This window comes from Bactrocera dorsalis, chromosome 1 (assembly GCF_023373825.1).
Source record: "Bactrocera dorsalis isolate Fly_Bdor chromosome 1, ASM2337382v1, whole genome shotgun sequence".
Classification (NCBI taxonomy): domain Eukaryota; kingdom Metazoa; phylum Arthropoda; class Insecta; order Diptera; family Tephritidae; genus Bactrocera; species Bactrocera dorsalis.
The window spans coordinates 58,330,616-58,351,907 of record NC_064303.1 but is presented as its reverse complement, the minus strand read 5'-3'; the positions used below and the strand labels follow the sequence as shown (position 1 = coordinate 58,351,907).

At 35.8% G+C, this 21,292-nt stretch overlaps 1 protein-coding gene across 10 annotated transcripts in view; it reads left to right on the top strand.

The window, feature by feature from the left end:
- LOC105224506 (uncharacterized) overlaps nt 1-21,292 on the top strand; it is a 435,144-nt gene that overhangs the window by 73,810 nt on the left and 340,042 nt on the right. For 9 of the 10 annotated variants that reach the window (XM_049462163.1, XM_049462167.1, XM_049462176.1 and 6 more), the window contains 2 exons: nt 2,656-2,815; nt 2,872-3,115. In XM_049462163.1, the coding sequence (XP_049318120.1) occupies nt 2,656-2,815; nt 2,872-3,115 (404 nt within the window). Of the gene's footprint in view, nt 1-2,655; nt 2,816-2,871; nt 3,116-21,292 lie in introns of those variants that run through there. The other variant, XM_049462182.1, reaches the window with a different exon arrangement.

The window sequence follows — 21,292 nt, the reverse complement described above, 5'->3', positions numbered from 1 at the left end:
GTCAGTCGGTTTTTCATTTTTGTAATGTGTCACCAATTGGATATTCCAAACGAAGACAGGTCCTCCTTCATCTGGTCTTTCGAACGAACTGGAGGTCTTTCTCTTCCTCTGTTTCCCCCGGCTGGTACTGTGTCGAATACTTTCAGAGCTGGTGTGTTTTGTTCATTCGGACGACATGATCTAGCCAGCGTAGTCGTAGTCAATAGTGTCAATGTTGTCGTATAGCTCATAAGCTCATCGTTCCAACGAATGTGATATTCGCCGTTGCCAACGCGCAAAGGACCATTATTCAACTAACCCTGAACTCACGGTAAATAAGATCAAGTTTAGTATTGCCGCTCGGCTATCTGAGTGAATGGTTACTTCGGACCACTTCCGGTGAGAGGCCCCAACTCTTGCCAATACCTCTTCTACAGCAGTATAGGGCAATAGATGCCTTTTTTGCTCTCTCTTCGAAATTTGGCTTCCACGAAAGCTTCTTATCCAGGATAAGCCCTAAATATTTCACAGTATCCGCCGGCTCCAGGCGAATACCTCCCACTTGCGGCAAATGTGCTACCGGGATCTTATATCTTCTGCTGAATAAAACCATTTCTATTTTACTTGGGTTGATAACGAGTTCACTTCCGACCGCCCATTTTGTTACAACGCTGAAATATCCCTGCGTCAACTCGTTCACCATCAGACCCATTTGCTTCGATTCCTTGTTCATTCGGACCAGGACTAACGTTTCGGCTGCTAAAGCCAATTATATCGATATCATCGGCGAACGCTAGCAGATATATACTCTTATAAAAGATGGTACCTTCTCTATGTAGTTCTGCAGCACGAGTTATTTTCTCCAAAAGAAGATTCAAGAAATCGCACGAAAGGAATTCGCCTTGTCTGAAACTTTGAAATTTCGTTTGCTTCATTTTTGTGCTGTCAAAAGTAGATTTAAAATCTGCGAAAGGTGGTGTGTGTCGATTCTCTTTTCACAGATCTTTTTCAAGATTTGGCTCATGGTGAATATCTGGTCGATTGTTGATTTCCAGGCCTAAAGCTACACTGATAAAGTCCAATCAGTTTGTTGACGATGAGCTTTAATCATTAACACAATACCCTTAGTAGAACCTTACATGCGATGTACACTTAAATACCATTCGTCGAGCATGCTTTCTTTCGTAGAGTATTCGAGCATTACCTCTGTCGGTCAGCTTAATGTCTGTCAGCATGTCGGTCTCTCTCTTTTTTTGACTGCAATTGCGTCTCGCTTCCCTATTCAACTCTCGGTATCTATTCAGCACGTGTTGTGGTCGATTGTAACTTTGCGAGGTAGGCAGCCTGTTTTCTCTCCACTGCGACACAGCACTCCGTACCAGCTCTTCTTTTGCCTTTTTCGAAAACCAATGGTTTTGTTTGCAGCTGTACGTAAGGAGTTTGAAATTCCGTCCTACAGTTCCCTTGCACCGAGTTGTGGACGAGTGCTCTCAGAGAGCAGGAGTGCAAGCCGAGTAGAAAATCGTTCGGTTGTCTATTGTAATTGCAGGTTTTCTACGTAAAATCTTCCTTGTGTTTATTTACGTGCTTTTTTTTTGCTGCATAGAGGCTTCGCGATCTTTGCTGCAACAATAAAGTGGTCCGAGTCGATGTTAGGACTTCGGATCGTACGCACATCTAAAACACTGAACATGTTTCTTCCGTCTATCACAAAATGATCGACCTGGTTGGTGGCTTTTCGATCCGTAGACAGCCAAGTAGCTTGATGAATTTCATATTCTGGAATCTAGTACTACAGATAATCATACTTCGTGCCCGGCTAAGTCGATCAGCCTCAACCCATTTGGGGATGTTTCATTTAGGAGGCTGAATTTTGCGACCGTTTGCCAAAGATACCTTGTTTGCTCACTCTTGCGTTAAAGTCGCCAAGGTCGATTTTGATATCGTGGCGGGGCAGCTCTCCCATATGCACTTCAGGCGCTCATAGAAGGCATCTTTTCGGGGTGAACGTCAGGACTCGGCGACGGAATCCCTCTCTCAACGAGAACATCATCTAGCTGGGTATCGGCACCTTCACAATTATAGGACATTCCAGGTGCATGCTCTTAAACCATATACTCTTCCGAAGCTGATGTTTATTTTTAATTTGGAGAGTTTTTTACGTGGCGGGTCCAGCGCACAACCCTAAGGAAGGATGGTTCGCCGTCTTACTTTAGCTCACCTTCAAACGGCCATGATGTGTAAAAGATTCGTTTCTGGTCACTCCCAAGTGAATGGCAATTATAGAACTTTTCTCCCTTACGTGAACTTCTTCATATTACTCCATCCTCATGTTTTTACTGTTATTACATAAGATATTTTCCTTAATAAACTACGGGCAACACCGCGGACAAAGCTAGTTATAGCTATGTAAGTAGGAAGCGCTTATTTCAAGTTCGTAGGCACAAGTGTTTGCAAGCCTTTTTGGTTGACGCCAATGTAACTTTGTTATTTAATTTACGACATAATGCAAATCCCTGTCTGTGATGACATCATTACATTTAGTTGTATAAAATATTTATAGAAATACATACTATGTAATGTTAATTTTCAATCATAACTTATGATCAATAAAATTTAACTATTTCACGCATGAAAATTGTCAAAAATTTAACAGTAAATGTACTTTTCTTACAGATGGTAATCAACAATAATGTGTATGATGAAATCATTTGTCATGAACAGCATCAGCTAATTGTTTTTTCAAACAATAACACCGGTGCTATCACCAGAGTTAAATCTCGGCTTATACTGCAAGGAGAAGAAAACTACAACCAAGCAGATTTCTTAAATGAGCGTAAGCTAAATAATTTCCTTAATTAATTATTGCCTTAATTTTTGCTATGTTGCTAGATGACAACATTGTGGAACGACGTTTAACACTGCTGTTTGACCACACTCCTTCTACAAAGCCAACCCGTACTGAAATTAAATTAGCACGAGATCTGTTAAAGAAAATGTGTGTTAGTGGATTTCCACATATTAAACGAGAATTTTTAAGTGTCTTCACGAATTTCTTGCATACAATTAAGCAACTTGACTATGAAGCTTTAACACAGCTTCTTGGACGTTCAACAAGTATTTGTGAGAAAGGAAAGTAAGTAATTTAAAATCTTAGGAACATTAGAATGTCCTTTATTTTGAAAATTAATGGTTTTTCTGTAAACTCCTCTTAGAGTTTCAGTTTATCAACAAAATAGTTATATATATTCAAAAAAAACCTCTTTATTTATAAATTAAACCGGAAGCGAAAAAGAATATGCGTACAATTTCAAACTGATCCTTCCTAAAAAATAATGCACTTGCTAAATATTGGGAATAGTAGAATAGAACTGCAATCAACACACACACGAATACTTTTTGATTCATTTTTCGTGTAAACTAACACAAGTTGCTTCACCTTCTCATTAACTAACAATTAAAAGCTAACTAATAGAATGTTTATGTTATCTATCACTGTGCTTAAATTCGTTCATGTCATGCATGGGCACATTTTTAGTCCGCAAAGTGCGAACAAGGGCTAGATGAGGGAAATATAAGTTTACGGAGGGAAGGGCATAAAAAGTTGCGAAAAAAATCATTTACATTCCTCCAAAATTCGATGTTCATCGCAGAATAGTGCGGCAATACTGACATTGTACACAAATTAAAGAACGGAAATTCTTTGCTGAACACAATGATCGCGACAGAGTCCAAACGACATCTGTCAAATATTAAAATACACATGCTCTTAAGTACACAGTTATTTTGACAGCTGCACGACTACACGACCGCAGTCCGACAGTTGTCGCTCTCACTAACTTCAATATATTTTTATATTTGCCAACGACAGTAGGACAAGAGTAGAGAGATGAGGTAGAGTGGTGATGCCACTAATATGTAAAATGTAAAATTATTCAAAGCTCTTACAAACTTGACGTTATTTTACAAACAAAAGCATAAAATAGCTCTATTATATCATTTGTAATAACAATTGATAATTTAAAACAACCTATTTACTTATTTTTGCATAAACAATTTCACTTTCATCAAAATATTAAAATTTCATTGAAGTGCAAGGTATTAGTATGGCCACAACGAAATTGTGTACATGCAAAATGTAGAGCTGTGTTGTCTTGTGTACATGCCGGCCACTGTTATGTTACTGCCTTCGCACAAATGTTCATGTACAAGGATTTACAACGCCATTTTCAGTTCACCGTAGTCCTGCTGCAGTCGGTCGCCCTCATTGTCTTCAGCATATCATATCGGAATTGTACAGTTGTGTGAACTAAAATAAGTAAAATAATTTTGAGCTTTTAGAGTTTCCCATTAATATTTGTTTTTATTTAGCTTTGTGTGGTGGGAAATTCTAATCACTGTTAGAAAAAAATTATATAAGTTTACTTGTATCTAAAAATAATTTTATTTAATAAGAAAACAGCACATTTTAAAACTTCACAATATTCTATGATTGTTCCTACTTGAAATCAAACTATTAAAAAATAGTTTATGTACTACATATTTATAAATAATAGCATTCGACTCTGATTTTGAGTTAGTTTAAGAAAATTTCGAACATATTGAAGACATTTTTTTATAATTACTGCAGTATATCAAGATTGGCAACCCTGCGTTGTGAGAGAGCAATCTGCTGACTCGTTTCTACGGGGAAAACCCCAAATCGTAGGAAATTTTATGGTAAGCGGGCGGTAGAAGCGGTGTTGGCTAATCATTTACATTGCGCTCTCATAAGATTGATTTGGTCATATGTCTTTGAAGAAACAGGTGTTAATAAACTGAAGTTACTATTGAAATTACTTTTTATAAGGAAGTTTAAACCCTTGACGTATTTCCACGAGCCTGGCTCGTGGTACAATTTCTATGCCTAACATGATTATCATGAGCGTGGCTCGTGGTGCAATTTCTGTGCCTAACACGAGGCTGGTGTGTAGAAGTGTACACTTGAAGAAGAGAATTGAAATTTTCCCGTTATTTTCGGCAAATAATATTCAGTTGAGTGCATTATATACTGCAGATCAGTTTTATAATGATCGTATAAAATCGTAGTTTTTTATTTTATGTATCCTCTGGGTAGCCTAAGAACATCCGTTTGAAGGCGAGCTAAAGTGAGAAGGCGAAACATCCCCTGCATAGGGTTGTGCGCTGGGTTTGGGACCCGCCACGTAAAAATACACCCCCAAAGAAAGGAAACAACAAGCCTCGGATGAGTGACTCCCCTTTTGGTGATGACCATGGCAAACGAATTAAGGACTATGATTTGACGGCATGCACCTGGAATGTCCGGTCCCTTAATTGGGAAGGTGCCCCTGCCCAGCTGGTTGATGTCCTCGTGAAAGTAAGGGCTGACATCACCGCCGTTCAAGAAATGCGATGGACGGGACAAGGACAGAGACGAGTAGGTCCTTGTGGCATTTACTACAGTAGCCATATAAAGGAGCGCAAATTCGGTGTGGAATTCGTGGTGGGAAGAGATCCGTCGCCGAGTTCTCGCATTCACCCTTGTGAATGACCGTCTAGTCACAAACCGCATCAAAGCGAGGTTCTTCAGTATATCGCTGATTTGCGCCCACGCACCGACGGAAGAGAAGGACGATGTGACCAAAGATGCCTTTTATGAGTGCTTGGAGAGCACTTATGAGGGATGATCCAGCCACGATGTCAAAATCGTGCTTAGGTGGGCAAAGAAGGTATCTTTGGCACTACGGTCGGTTCAGCCTCCACGAGGAACCATCCCCAAATGGGTTGAGGCTGATCAACTTCACCGGAGCCCGAAATATGGTTATCTGTAGTACTAGATTCCAGCATAAAAAGATTCATCAAGTTACCTGGCAGTTTCCAGTGTTTTAGATGTGCGTGCGCTCCGAGGTCCTAACATCGACTCGGACCACTATATTGTTGCAGCCAAGATTCGCACCCGCCTCTGTGCAGCAAAAAACACACGCCAACAAACACAAGGAAGGTTTGATGTCGAGAAGATGCAATCACAACAGATAGCCGAACGATTTTCTACTCGGCTTGCACTCCTGCTCTCTGAGAGCACTCGTCACAAACTCGGTGCAAGGGAACTGTGGAACGGAATTTCAAACTCCTTACGTACAGCTGCAACTGAAATCAGTGGTTTTCGGAAAATGCAAAAAAACAGCTGGTACGACAAGACGCGGCATGTCGCAGCGTTACGATCAACCGCAACACGTGCAGAGTGGGATAGATACCGAGAGTTGAAGAAGGAAGCGAGACGCATTTGTAGACAGAAAAAGAAAGAGGCCGAAATGCTTGAGTACGAAGAGCTCGATAAGCTGGCCGACAGGGGTAATGCTCGAAAATTCTACGAAAAGATGCAGCGGCTTACAGAAGGTTTCAAGACCGGAGCATACTCTTGTAGAACCCCCCAAGGTGATCTAGCCACCGGTGCCCAGAGCACACTTAAATTATGGAAGGAACACTTCTCCAGCCTGCTGAATGGCAGTGAACGCACAACACCAGGAGAAGACGAACCCGATACCCCAATCGATGACGATGGAGCAGACGTTCCATTGCCCGACCATGACGAAGTTCGAATAGCAATCGCCCGCCTGAAAAACAACAAAGCGGCAGGGGCCGATGGATTGCCGACCGAGCTATTCAAACAAGGCGGCGAAGAGCTGATAAGGTACATGCATCAGATTCTTTGCAAAATATGATCGGACGAAAGTATGCCCAACGATTGGAATTTAAATGTGCTATGCCCAATCCATAAAAAAGGAGACCCCACTATCTGCGCCAACTACCGTTGGATTAACCTCCTCAACATCGCATATAAGGTTCTGTCGAGCGTATTGTGTGAAAGATTAAAGCCCACCGTCAACAAACTGATTGGACTTTATCAGTGTGGCTTTAGACCTGGTAAATGAACAACCGACCAGATATTCACCATGCGCCAAATCTTGGAAAAGACCAGTGAAAGGAGAATCGACACTCACCACCTCTTCGTCGATTTCCAAGCGGCTTTCGACAGCACGAAAAGGAGCTGCCTTTATGCCGCGATGTCTGAATTTGGTATCCCCGCAAAACTAATACGGCTGTGTAAACTGACGTTGAGCAGCACCAAAAGCTCCGTCAGGATCGGGAAAGACCTCTCCGAGCCGTTCGATACCAAATGAGGTTTCAGACAAGGCGACTCCCTATGGTGCGACTTCTTCAATCTACTGCTGGAGAAAATTATTCGAGCTGTAGAACTTAATCGAGCAGGTACAATCTTCTGCTGGCGTATGCCGATGATGTTGATATCATCGGCCTCAACATCCGCGCCGTTAGATCTGCTTTCTCCAGACTGAACAAGGAAGCAACGCAAATGGGTCTAGCAGTGAACGAGGGCAAGACGAAATATCTCCTGTCATCAAACAAACAGACGTCGCACTCACGACTTGGCTCTCACGTCACTGTTGGCAGTCATAACTTTGAAGTTGTAGATAATTTCGTCTATTTAGGAACCAGCATTAACACCACCAACAGGTGGTACTTCGGAGAGAGTAGGCAATTGAAGAGTGAAGTCCTTTCTTGACGAACAAAACCCAAACTCTATAAGTCGCTCATAATTCTCGTCCCGCTATATGGTGCAGAGGTTTGGACGATGACAACAACCGACGATTCGACGTTACGAGCTTTCTAGAGAAAGGTTCTGCGAAAGATTTGTGGTCCTTTGCGCATTGGGCACGGCGAATGTCGCATTCGATGGAACGATGAGCTGTACGAGATATACGACGACATTGACATAGTTCAGCGAATTAAAAGACAGCGGCTACGCTGGCTAGGTCATGTTATCCGGATGGATGAAAACACTCCAGCTCTGAAAGTATTCGACGCCGTATCCGCCGCGGGAAGCAGAGGAAGAAGAGAGAGAGTCCTTTGGAAGGACCAAGTAGAGAAGGACCTGGCTTCGCTTGGAATACCCAATTGGCGCCACGTAGCGGAGAGTAGAAACGGCTGGCGCGCTATTGTTTACTCGGCTATAATCGCGTAAGCGGTGTCTACGCCAGTAAAAAAGAAGAAGAAATTTAGTTTTTGCATTCAATAAAATGAAGCCTAACGTGTTTTTTTATACAAGTTTATCTGAGTCAGATGAAAAACATCACCAAATGGCCATAAGGTTCAGGATTTGTGATAAAAATAATCCCATGGCTTAACCTGAAGCAGCGTAAGAAAATTTTTAATTATAACGTTTAACTTAGTATAGATAGTATTATTTTAAATAATTTACAGATTCAGGAAGCGGCTTAGACTGACCAAAGACGCATTTACTTTTTTCCAATCGGAAATAAAATTTTTCGGGCATTGATCAACCGCAGTACCACCAATGCTTTAATCTGCCGGTGGGCCGGTGGAAAATTCTCAGTACAAATTATAAGTTCAACATATTGCAGACTTTTTGTAAATGAAAACAATTAAAATGATTACTTCAACTGCAACATCTATCCCCGTAACTTGAAGAAGTTTCTCTTCTGCTACAGTTAAAAGCTTTTCCTCGTACGGACCAGTCCTTTCTTTCGAGGCTTTGTTGTATGAAGTTTTCTTTTTTATATTGAGATCAGCAAATACCCATTTTCGTATATTATTATTATTTTAATTATCTAATATTTTATTTATTTAATTAATATTATTTATTGATCTTACTTTTCGCCAAAATTTAGCATCTTTCATCGGTGGCCCGGTAGCGTTAAGATTCACCGTCAATGCATCCCATAGCTTATTTGATGCAGTTTTGCCTTGCCCACAATTAGGCAAAATATTATTTGCTAAATTCTGATGCCGTAGCATAAAATCACTCATCAAATTTTATTGACGAATATTTATTTTGATTACATTTGTCCTTAAATAATTAGTTATAATTAAAATACATGTTAAAAGAAAAATAACTTACATTTTACCACCGATTATTTTTAACTGATATATTGAAAACTTTGTTTTTAAATTCGTACTATTATATAACGTTTCACGAGTGAGATTTCGATTCTTTCGTACAAACGAGAACACGTTTTGAAAGTATGCGTATTCGATAGCGAGTACAACGATCCGAAAACAAAAAAAATCATGAATTTCGCTCGTTAACGCATGCCGCGATTCGGGCCCTGGTGTGAAACTTTTTGCTTCAAACATTATGTCTAAGTTTGAAAGTACCTACACTTGTGAACAATTTTTGTCAATAATAAATTTAAACAAACAAAAAATAAGAAGTAGGTTATCTGATTTAAATTTTGGTACAATAATGCGTGTAGCTATAGCAAATGAGATTAAATCAAACATAGAATTTATTATTTCAAATAAACTAAATTAAATTCTGTTATAAAGACATATTAAAAAAATGATTACTAAAATAAAATATTTATTAAACCTTTTATTATTTGTCTTACATTTTATAAATTTATAGTAATTATATAGAGACTTAAAATTGTTATGCAATTTTGCAATTATTACCCACAGTGTAACTTCCCATATATGCGCGCGCTGAGTGGTAACATACGTAGCTCTCATTTCCCTCTTCGTGTTTGCCCGCGATGATCCCCTCATCTAGCTCTCAAAATGTGCACGCGAGTTATGGTTTTGAAATAAAAAACAGCTTCGGCCTTTTTCGCAACTGCCTTTATTGAGCTGAATCTTAAGACTGATCTGATTGACATTCCTTGTTAGTTTTCTTACTTCTAATCATTATACTAACTGTACTAATATTCTTTGTTAGTTCGCTTCTAATAGCTATTAAGATTAACTGTTTTAGCATTCCTTATTATTACCCTATTGAGTTGGCGTTGGCATACCGGAAATACGCTCACTCTCTTATTCCACAACTAAGCCTAATATGGAACCCAAATTCTATGTTTATATGTTAGTACGATATTAAATATCTACTACTACTCTACTCGAGATTCTTCTGAATCCGTTACAAAAATATATAATGATTTTATTAAATTTTAATTAGTTCAGTAGTATAAAATATTTTTGGAACGAAGTTCCTTACGGCATGCTTGCAGAAGATAGGATTTTGCTGCGGGAGCTAACTGAATAAAAGTGATAATAAAAACCGTAAGAAATAACCCGTAAGAAATAACTCGTAAGAAATATCCGTAAGAAATAACCCGTAAGATCGCTAGTTTAGCCTACTTTTAGGTCTTGCAAAATAATTAGGCATGAAAATCTGTAACATTATTGTGTATGCAAATTAGTTTTGAATGAAGTGCGGAACACATAGAGCGCGACAGACTGCAAACTACATCTCTCAAATATTAAAATACAGACGTTCTTACGGACACTGTTATTTTGACAGCTGCACGACTACACGACGGTAGGCCGACAGTTGTCGTTCTCGCTAACTTCAATATTTTCGTATATTTGCTAACGACAGTAGAGTTGACAGTAGAATGGGAGATAGAGAGATGAGGAAGAGTGGGGGTGCCACTAATATGTAAAATGTAAAATTATTCACAGATCTTACAAACTTAACGTTATTTTACAAATAAAAGCATAAAATAGCTCTATTATAACTCTATTATATCCTTTGTAATAACAATTGATAATTTAAAACAAAAATATATACCTATTTACTTATTTTTTGCACAAAAAAAATTTCACTTTGAACAAAATATTAAAATTTCATTGAAGTGAAAGGTATTAGTATGGCCACAACGATATTGTGTACATGCAAAATGGACAGCTGTGTTGTCTTGTGTACATGCCGGCCATTGTTATGTTGCTGCCTTCATGTATTATCATGTGGTATTTTTTTTGCAAATTGTATCGATTCTACATTATCCGAAGGAACTTCGTTCCTGCCTGGTGTCCCACGACAGCGCATTTCTTGTTTTTTTATACATGTGTAATTTGTTAACATTTTTAATTTAAAGTCTTAAATATGATTTTAATAGCGTAGCGTATCTATAGTGCTTAAACAAAACAAACGTTGTTTTATTTTAATATTAATATAAATTATGATAGGTAATTATTGTTTTATATTTTTACAATTTTAGTTTCGGCAATGGTAACTATACATATATTTGCTAAAATTGAGACGATTGATGGGAATATAGGTTATATAGGTTATATATGTACATATATTCGCAATTCACAAAAAGTATGTTTTGTTTTTATTTTCTTTTAAAAATTATATATTGTACATTATACTGAAGGAGGTAGATTTTTGTTTTAAAATGGGTTAATTGTCGTTAGAGTTTCCGTTGTCATGGTTGACTGTTGCAAATTTAAAACGACGTTTAATATTTGATGTTTTCTAGATTTCTTTTAATAAATTTTGGTTCTTCTTTGTGTCTAACGTTTTCGTAATTTCGAATGAAACCTTCTGTCCTTGTTTCTAGGTAATTTTCTTTGCTTGTATTATGTTTAGAAGTGATCTTCAATTTTGCTTCTTCTAGCCGATTTTTAATTATGCTAGGATTAATCTTGTTTTGAACATCTAAAAGTGTAGCTTTTATTGTGGTGTGAAATGAATTATTATAAAATTTTACGGTTTTACACACTTGAATAGTAATTGGAGCTTTTTCTTCTAAATTTAGTGTTCTGATACGTTCGGTAAGAGTATTAAGTATATATAAGCATCTGTATGAACAATTTCATTAATTGTATTTGGTGTTTCGGTAATTTGAAATTTAGCTTTGATTGGATTCCTATCAATTTTCCACTATTTCATATGTCGCAATTACTTACTATTTCATGGATTTTAATTTTTAGTTGTGGATGGCATACTTTATGTTTCATTTTTTTAGCATTGGCATTCTTAAGAATTCATAGTAACCTATCGGAGTAGAAAACGCTGTTTTCTTTCTATCGTTTTCATCTACCAGTGTTTGATGAAATCCTTTCGCGAGATCTATATTGTGCTCTTACTATTACACTATTTACAAAACGCTGTTGTAGGCAGAGTTGCTTTCTCTAATTATATCTAATATATCAATAAATGTGTTTTCTACATCAATTTTAGCTTTAAAAGGAAAAAGAAAATTTTGTTGCTATTAAAATCTATTACTTTCCATGATAAAGTACCTAAGACGTTAAGGGGTTATATACAGTTAGGATTTTCAAAAAATCGATTTTTTTGTTTTTACGTTTTCTTAATATATACCTACCTACCTATACACATACAAAATTTTAAGTCGATCCGACGAATATTTTCGAAGTTATAGACACATTAGTGAAGGCGCGCCGACTACAAGTAAAGTGCTTTCAAAACTTTAAACTCGTTTTTCTCGAAACGGTGTTTTCAAAGTCGGTGAGCAAGATTTCTCAGAAACGGCTGAACCGATCGGTCTGAAATTTTTACATAAGCTTCTTAACTATATTTTTTAGTACTTAATCGAAGGATTTCCCCATCCGATTAAAATTTCTTATTTTTAGAAACAATTAAAGACACGAATTTTGGTCGAAAATCGAACCTTTTGCTTTGAGTAGACGCCATTTTTTCAAAAAAATTTTTTTTGCTAATTCCTTCGATCAATCACTAGATTATTTCTTATATTAATGAAATTTATCTGGTTTTTGCTTTTTAGATGATCCAGTCCAGAGATATCGTGCTCACCGCAAGAGGCCTTTTTTTTGCGGACCTCTGCAAAATTGGCAATATCAACGTTCCCGATAATTATTTTTGGCAAAAAAAAACATGCGAATATAGTTTAAGGTTGTCATAATATACCTGCCAAGTTTCAAATCAATAAACCAAATAGTTTGCTTAGAAAAAATTCTTGAAAAATGCCTTTTTTTCGACCTCCTAACTGTATATAACCCCTTAAATTCTTTCGGAAAAGGTGTTACAATTTTATATTTTATTTCGTTAATTCCTTTGATAGTTCCATAACATAACGGTTTGGAAAGTTTTTTGTTTGAATTATTGGACAAACGACTTTTGCTTGGATTGTAATCGACGCTCATATGAAAGCTTTTAGTTTGTCTCGGTAAATTTGGTTGTATTTTATTTGTAGAATTGTTGCACCCGTAATCGTAATTATTCCGAATGTTGTAATTGTTTCGATTCAAATTTGTATTACGTATGTTGTTATTGTTCCCGCTTTGTTGTCTATTGTCGTTTGTTGGTTTGGTTTGTCTATTGTCTGAAATCTTATTATGTTCATAAGATCTATAACTTTTCTTGCAATCTTCGTAATTTGCTTTGCTTTTATCGACATATTTTCGATGTCTATAATCTATCTCCGTTTTGTCCTGAAGCAATTTTAATTTAGAATATTTACGATTTTATTATTTAATGTTTCCGTTTCGGTTATATGTACCCTTATAGGCCCATCGATTTTCTCTGACAGTATATCAACTAGGTCCCTATCAACATTTTCCGGTTTGTAAATGCCCGGGTTTAAAGGATCGAATATGCATATTACGTTTATGTCAGCTTTTCAGTTTTCAAAAATTACAAACATAATAATATTTAAATTTATAAATGAGATTACTCACTTTGACCGTCCTATAATAAATGAATACCTCTGTTTTCCTTGGACGAGATCCTTGTAGAATTTCGGCTTTGATCGTTTCCCACGATAAGTTGTCCTCCAACTCTGTCGTTCTTTTTCCAGTGGTGCCCAGTATTTTCTCGTTTGTTAGAGTATTGATGTAATGTTGGATGAGTTCCTGGTCTGTGCCGCAGAGAGAGATTTTGGTTTCAACTGCTTTCATAAACGCTTTCGGATTGTGATGGTCCCTTGGTGACATGTGGAATCAACATCTACTGCAACTACAAATGAACCAATAACAACAGTTCTATTGGTTGATTTGTAATTGCAGTAGATGTTAAGCTTGTTGTTGTTGGGTTTGTAGCAATTCTTCCTGCCTTGTGATTACTCTCTTCAGCTCAACGATGGTTTAGTGTAGATTTTCCATTGTTGTAGTAGTTGTAGATAAATAAATGTAAAGTTGTGTAAAAGTGAAGATATTTTTTTCTATTTATTTAGAAAACTTTTGAGCGTTCTAGAAAACTTTTTATTTGTATTTTGTTTCTATTTCTGGATGAACATGAACTTAGTATTTTCACTATAATCAGTATTACTTGGTGTGTTTTGTTTTATTTTGATGGGTATGTTCGATTGTCCGTAACTGTATATATTTTTATGTTTCAGAAATGTTTTTTCTTTTATTTTAATAATTGTTAAATTGTTTAATTTTTACAAAAATATTTTAACTCTTTCTCTTAATATATTTTCGTTTTATTCATTTATTTTATTTTTTTTTTCAATATATAGATATTTTTAGACATATGTGAAAAGAACGTTTTTTTTTGGATAAAAAAAATTGATGAAGAATAAGGTAGAAAGCACGCTGTACTACTATACTCGTATTTTGAAAGTTGGCTTTTAGTTTGTTACTATGTGATTTCTTTTTGTTTTTAAACTGTGAATTGGTTTTGTTGGTTCCACAATAATATTTGTTTTTCACTTGCTTTTTTTTGTGGAGTTGCACAAGACGATTGTAAAAATGTAGTGCCTTTTTTCGATACCGTAATTTTTACACAATTCTTATTTTGTATTAAACAGTATTATTTTACTGTTTTTGTTTTTCGAAACTGTACTTTATATATACTTGTATGTACATATATGTACATATATATCGCAATTTCCGTAGTTACTGTTTTAACGCGTGTTGCAAGCTGTAAATTTTAGCTTTGTATATACTGTACTTTTTTTGTGATACGTGTCACTAAAACTTTTTAGCATGACTTACTATTTTCTCTAAATTTTTTAGCACTTATTTCTCTTCTCTTTTTTCAATATTTTAATGCTTTTTGTATAACGCTTTATTTTCACTTAACATTTTTCATGTGATTTTTTATAAACTTGGGTTTGATTTTCACCAAAAATTTTTCAGATTTTTTCTTTCACTGTAGCTTTCGTTTTTTTTGTAAATTTGAGTTCGATTTTCACCAAAAATTTTTTTTGGGGATTTTTCACTGTAGCTTTTGTTTTTTATAGAATTTTGTACTATTTTTGCAATTTTCTTTTTTTTAAATGTGTATTTTAGTATTTATATTAAACTTTTTGCACTTTTGTTTGATCTTTTGATCAAAGTTTACCCGACTGCGCCAGTTATGGTTTTCAAATAAAAAAAGAGCTTTGGCCTTTTTCGCAACCGCCTTCTTTGAGCTGAATCTTAAGACTGACCTAATTGACATTCCTTGTTAGTTTTCTTAGTGCTAATCATAATGCTAACTGTACTAACATTCTTTGTTAGTTCGCTTCTAATATTAAGATTAACTGTGTTATCATTCCTTATTAATTGCTTAATAATTATTACCCTATTGTAGAACCCAAATTTTATGTTTATATGTTAGCAGGATATTAAGCATTTACTATATGTACATAACTATATGTATATAATTACTACATGTTTAGAGTGTAGGAATGTAACTCGCGTCCACGAACGGTCCAAAATGCCGCGGCTAATACGAGTACGCCCACCCCTTGTTGATGTAATGCTTGTGGTTGTTTTGTTACAATAATTTGCGTAGGGTGCATTAATTACTAAAATTCAGTAAAATGCAGAGGAGCGAAAAATTATTTTAAATTTTCATTCCGCCAACAAAAACTATGCGGAAAAGGTAAAATAAATAATGAAGTTAAGGCGTTATACGATTTGGAGCACAATCAAGCATTCTAAAGATGTCCGTTGTCGTCAAAGTTGCGAACAGTCGGGTCGTCCGCGCAAATTTAAGAAAGAATTAAATAAACATGTGCAGCGGATGCTTCTTTGTAACGGGTACAACTCCAAAATAGCTCGGAAAAAAACTCTTATTAGCAAAGCTAACAAAAAAGCGTTTAGAAATTGTTAAATAGTATAAAAACAGAGCTATGGATTTCTGGGACAAAGTATTGTTCACAAACGAAAATAAATTTAACATTTTCCAAAACGACGGTCAAATGTGGGTATGGATAAAGGCAAATACTGAATTTGACAAAACAATGTTAGTAATATCGTAAGACATGGACAGAGAACGTCTATCATAGAGAAGGTTCACGGCGCGGAGATCGTAAAAATATTTTTTGCTAACTCGGTCGAGATGGTCCAGTTTCACCACAGACAAATTATAAGCGTGTTTCACCATGAATGTAGCAGAATTGAGCATTTTCAGTGTTAAATGAGAAAAATAATGCGAATTCCAATGTAAAGGAATATATGCGTACAGATTCGCTTATTTACTATGCTCAAACGACTCTGCTTATAATTTATAGATCGATATACATACATACATATGTATATTTGTTATGAAAACACATGTGTATGTAAGTGTGTATTTTGAATTTGACCTAGGTATGTATTTGTATTCCATAAAATCTTTGCAAGTGTTACAACCTAAATATACATTTTATATGGGTTTGACAGGTCATATATCGTCACCTGAAATGCAAAATAACGTAACAACATTTTCTGAAATTTTCAGTGGCGTGAATGAAACACGAAATAAAATGGAACATGAGTGAAACAAAATTTTAATATTAGTTAAAACTGGTTTATATCTGACCGCAGAACCTGAAAATGTTGAACATATGTACTATTATGTATGTAATTTGAAGTAGTGAAGTGTACTCAATAAGACACTCAATTTCGAATTTTTTGATGATACGTTATTTTGCCTTTCAGGTGACGATATGTATTTATATACAAAAATATGTACATATATTTATGTATATTTGCTTTAATTATTAAAAGTTTCGATATCATGTTAAAAGACCAAGCGGTCGCACATGTGCTCATATATAATTATGTGTGCATGTAAACAAATATGATAGACAATAGGGGTAATGTTTGTAAATTTGTCTAGAATCTAGATGCAGTACATATGCGAAATCTCCGTTGACACTGACAACCAATAGCGAAGCTCGCGTTTTTTGCTTTCATGTCAATGAGTCAATCTGTCGGCAAAGCATTGTGTTGTTGGTAGAAAATCCGAGCTGTGCCGAAACAATAAGCAAACGATCGTCTATTGTTACCGCTTCCCTTGCCGCGCTAACAGCTTCGCAACAAACTTGCGTAAATGTGTATGAATATATACGTATGAGCTTGCATACATATCGACGCAGATTTTTGCAAGCCGCGTAAAATACAGTCAATCCCGGTTATGTGCCACAATCAAAGATACAGATTTTTGTTGTTAAATTTTTTTCGAATGTCAAGAACCGATTCTTAATCCACTTCGACTACTGAGAAACGATTTTTAAAAATCGATTATTTTACGAGAAAACTCGATTTTCGAGTAGAATCGGGATCGAGTTTACCATCCCTACTGGCAGCTATCGGGGCACATATAAAACCTCCGCACAATAACCACCACAAAAAAAATGATTTTTTTCCATGTAATTTATATGGAAAACAGAAAATTTGAAAGAGGCACCTCTTAATATTAATATTATGAGCTCATCTTTTGAGTGACTTTTTTTTTACACATTTTCGAAAGTTTTGAACCTGTTTTTCAGTTGAAAAAAAGGGTTGCCTCAGAATGACACACCCTAATATGTATATGTAAGTATGATTTGATATACATATTCAAAAAATAATTATAAAATAGGCTTTATTTTCACATTAACAAATGTATTCAATTGCACATGTATTCATTAATATGCACAAAAAGAATTCATACGAATACACATGTTTGTATATAAACGTATAAAAATATAAGCAAAAGAGCGAACATACGTCTGTTAGAGCAATATATAGTTTTAAGCATAATTTTTATTTCACGCTCATCTCTGTTCAAGCGAAAATGTTAAAATTTCTCCTACCGAGCTGGCAGTGGTGAAACTGGACCATCTCGACCGAGTTAGCCAAAGATATTTTTACGACCTCCGCGCCGTGAACCTTTTCTATGATAGACGTTCTCTGACATGGACGTGGTGGTGTCACGGTTTGGAGATGTATAGCAGCGTCGAGCGTTGGGAACTTAGTGTTTGCTGATGGAGTAATGGACAAAACTTTAAACAAGTATATGAACATATTGAAAGAAAACTTGCAAGAAAGCGTAGAAAAGCTGAATCTTGGGAATCAGTTCCAATGCAAATCGTTTAAATGGCGTTATTAAAATATAAGTTTTGAATACCCGTTATTAAATTATCATTTTATCCCATATTTTAATATATATTCTAAAACTTTTGACCACTGAAATATATTCGTTTTTTATTAAAATTATTGTAATAAAACAACCATAGATATATCATAAATAAAATTAAGTATATTATTTAAACCTACCTTTTTAATTTACGGAGCTACGGAGAACTGAAAGAATCAACATCAGCTGTGCCAAAATTTTTTTCCGTCAGTGTAGATGGTATTATTAGTAATATTTATGTATCAGCCACAGTAGTTTGATATAGTGAGGCTACGTGAAGTATTGACCCAATTTAATTTTTTTGGGATTACGACATACTATTACCAGAAAAATGCGAGACTTTCTTTAATTTTTAAAGCCGAACGGCAATTTAGTAAATTCGAAATTACCATTGGCCGTTGATAAATCTTTTCTATGTTCTTTGCTTCGTTCTGATTTGATGGAATCCGGATGTAAGTTCGAATGTTTAAGGTAGCGAGAGTGTTTTTAAATTACCGTGTTGTTTAATAAGTTTTGTAGTTCGCTAAGAGCTGCCAGCCTAAATTTTCCTTTGTATTATTGGTACACTCTTCGTATGAACGTATCTGAAGTTTCATTTCAATCTGTCCATTCATTCCTTGTTTACAAGCCATTTAGTGTCGTCGTGTCACAGTATTTTTTGCAATGGATAAAATTTAATATTGTGCAGTGATAAAATTTGTATTTTTGGAAGGTGTAGCACGAAAAAAAATTCACAAATGCATGTTAAGGGGTAACATACGTCCAGAGCGTATTTCTGTGAAAGTCGATTGTAAAAATTCCCCATAGATACAAAGTTATGGCAGAAAATCTGACCGCCCGACGAGAGTTTAATGCACACAGGTAGATATCATTCGTTTGGGGCACAAGAAAGTTTAAACGCGTTTTTCTCGAAACTACTTTTCCCGGCACGGTCTGCATGATAACTCATACAGTTTTTAACACTTTTTGATGCGATTTTTTTTTAAATATTCGAAAATGTTTTCTCTATAGTATATTGGGACCTTCAGCGCTTGAAATCATATTCCCATTTTGAAAACTTTCCAGAAATCGCATTACGAACAATTTTGTTCTTATGCTGAATCTACCCAGAAGTACAGTTCATAAGATTCTGTAAACGAACTCATATTTGGAACAAACACTTTCCAATACAGCTTTAGAAATACACTAAATATCTGGAAAGGAAATTTGATGAAAGAATACTCCTGGAGTAATTTTCATGATCAAATTCTATCTAGGTATTGTTACTGCATTTATTAGTTAAAAATAACAAAACGCCTTATTCGTTCTCCCCCGATGAATCTGATTTTTTGCAACAATTCAAATTGGGAAGTTATACGAATTCCTTGAAGTTTTCTACCTCACCTCAAAGATTATCTGGGTGTGTGGGTGTGATCTTGTATATCGTAGATTGGTTCGTCACTTTTTGATGTTATTTTTATTAATATCAATTGTTCCACTGTCGGAATTCAGAATATTTATCTACAGATTGTTAAAGTTAGTTCTAAATAGGATAGGTTAGACAGGAGTCTGGAATAAAATTAATTTCCTTGTCTTTTCAACCTGTTGGTTCTTGGTCCTCTGTTGGACCATATAATTGGTTTATATAATTTATTCTTCTTGATTGAATTGTGGGATCAGCCTCCATCGGGACTGCAGGTTTCGGATTGATTGGTTTTTATACTCTCGCAACAAAGTTGCTAAGGAGAGTATTATAGTTTTGTTCACAAAACGGTTGTTTCTAAGTCCTAAAACTAAAAGAGTCAGATATAGGGTTATATATACCAAAGTGATCAGGGTGACGAGTAGAGTTGAAATCCGGATGTCTGTTTGTCCGTCCGTCCGTCCATGCAAGCTGTAACTTGAGTAAAAATTGAGATATCATTATGAAACTTGGTACACGAATTTCTTGGCTCCATAAGAAGGTTAAGTTCGAAGATGGGCAAAATCGGCCCACTGCCACGCCCACAAAATGGCGGAAACCGAAAACTTATAAAGTGTCATAACTAAGCCATAAATTAAGATATTAGAGTGAAATTTAACACAAAGGATCGCATTAAGCAGGGGCATATTTGGACGTCATTTTTTTGGAAAAGTGGTCGTGGCCCCGCCCCCTACTAAGTTTTTTGTACATATCTCGGAAACTACTATAGCTATGTCAACCAAGCTCTATAGAGTCGTTTCCTACAGGTATTTCCATATACAGTTCAAAAATGGAAGAAATCGGATAATAACCACGCCCACCTCCCATACAAAGGTTATGTTGAAAATCACTAAAAGTGCGTTAACCGACTAATAAAAACGTCAGAAATATTAACTTTTACGGAAGAAATGGCAGAAGGAAGCTAGCTGCACCCAGGCTTTTTAAAAATTGAAAATTGGCGTGGCGTCGCCCACTTATGGACCAAAAACCATATCTCAGGAACTACTCGACCGATTTCAAAGAAATTCGGTATATAATATTTTCATAACACCCTGATAACATGTACGAAATATGGGCGAAATCGGTTCCCAACCACGCCTTCTTCCAATATAACGCTATTTTGAATTCCATCTGATGCCTTCTCTGTATGGAAAAATTGTCGTGATCGGACTATAATTTTTCAAGGTCCCTGATATCGAACACGAAGAACTCAGTGCCTAACCTAACCTAACCTAATTTTTTGCCGAAACTATCGGTAAATCTCTCAGAATTAAAATCTAATTAATTTTACAGCAAAATAAAAAAATATGTAAATGACGGATAATGAAATCTCGATTATCACTTTATCATGCGAGAGTATAAAATGTTCGGTGACACCCGAACTTAGCCCTTCCTTACTTATGTAGATTAGATTTTTTTATTTCCCTTGGTATAGATATTTGTTTTAAGATCGTTTAGTTTTTTGCATTTTAATTTAACTACATATATTTCTTGGGTAGGGCGTATAATTTCTTATCTTATTCTTCGGACGTAGGATGACTAGTATCCTGGAAAATTCACCGCTTGGCCCTCTGACGATTATGTCAAGGGCCTGGTTGACACAAGTTTCTCGTAGCACGTTACTTGTTATTCTAGAATAGTCTTGTCCCTTTATTATGCTGATTATCAGCGATAATTGGTGAATAATTCTGGCGTAGAACTGTTATTTGCTAAAATATTTTTGAGGATCCCAGTTTAAGTTTCAAAGCCAAGTT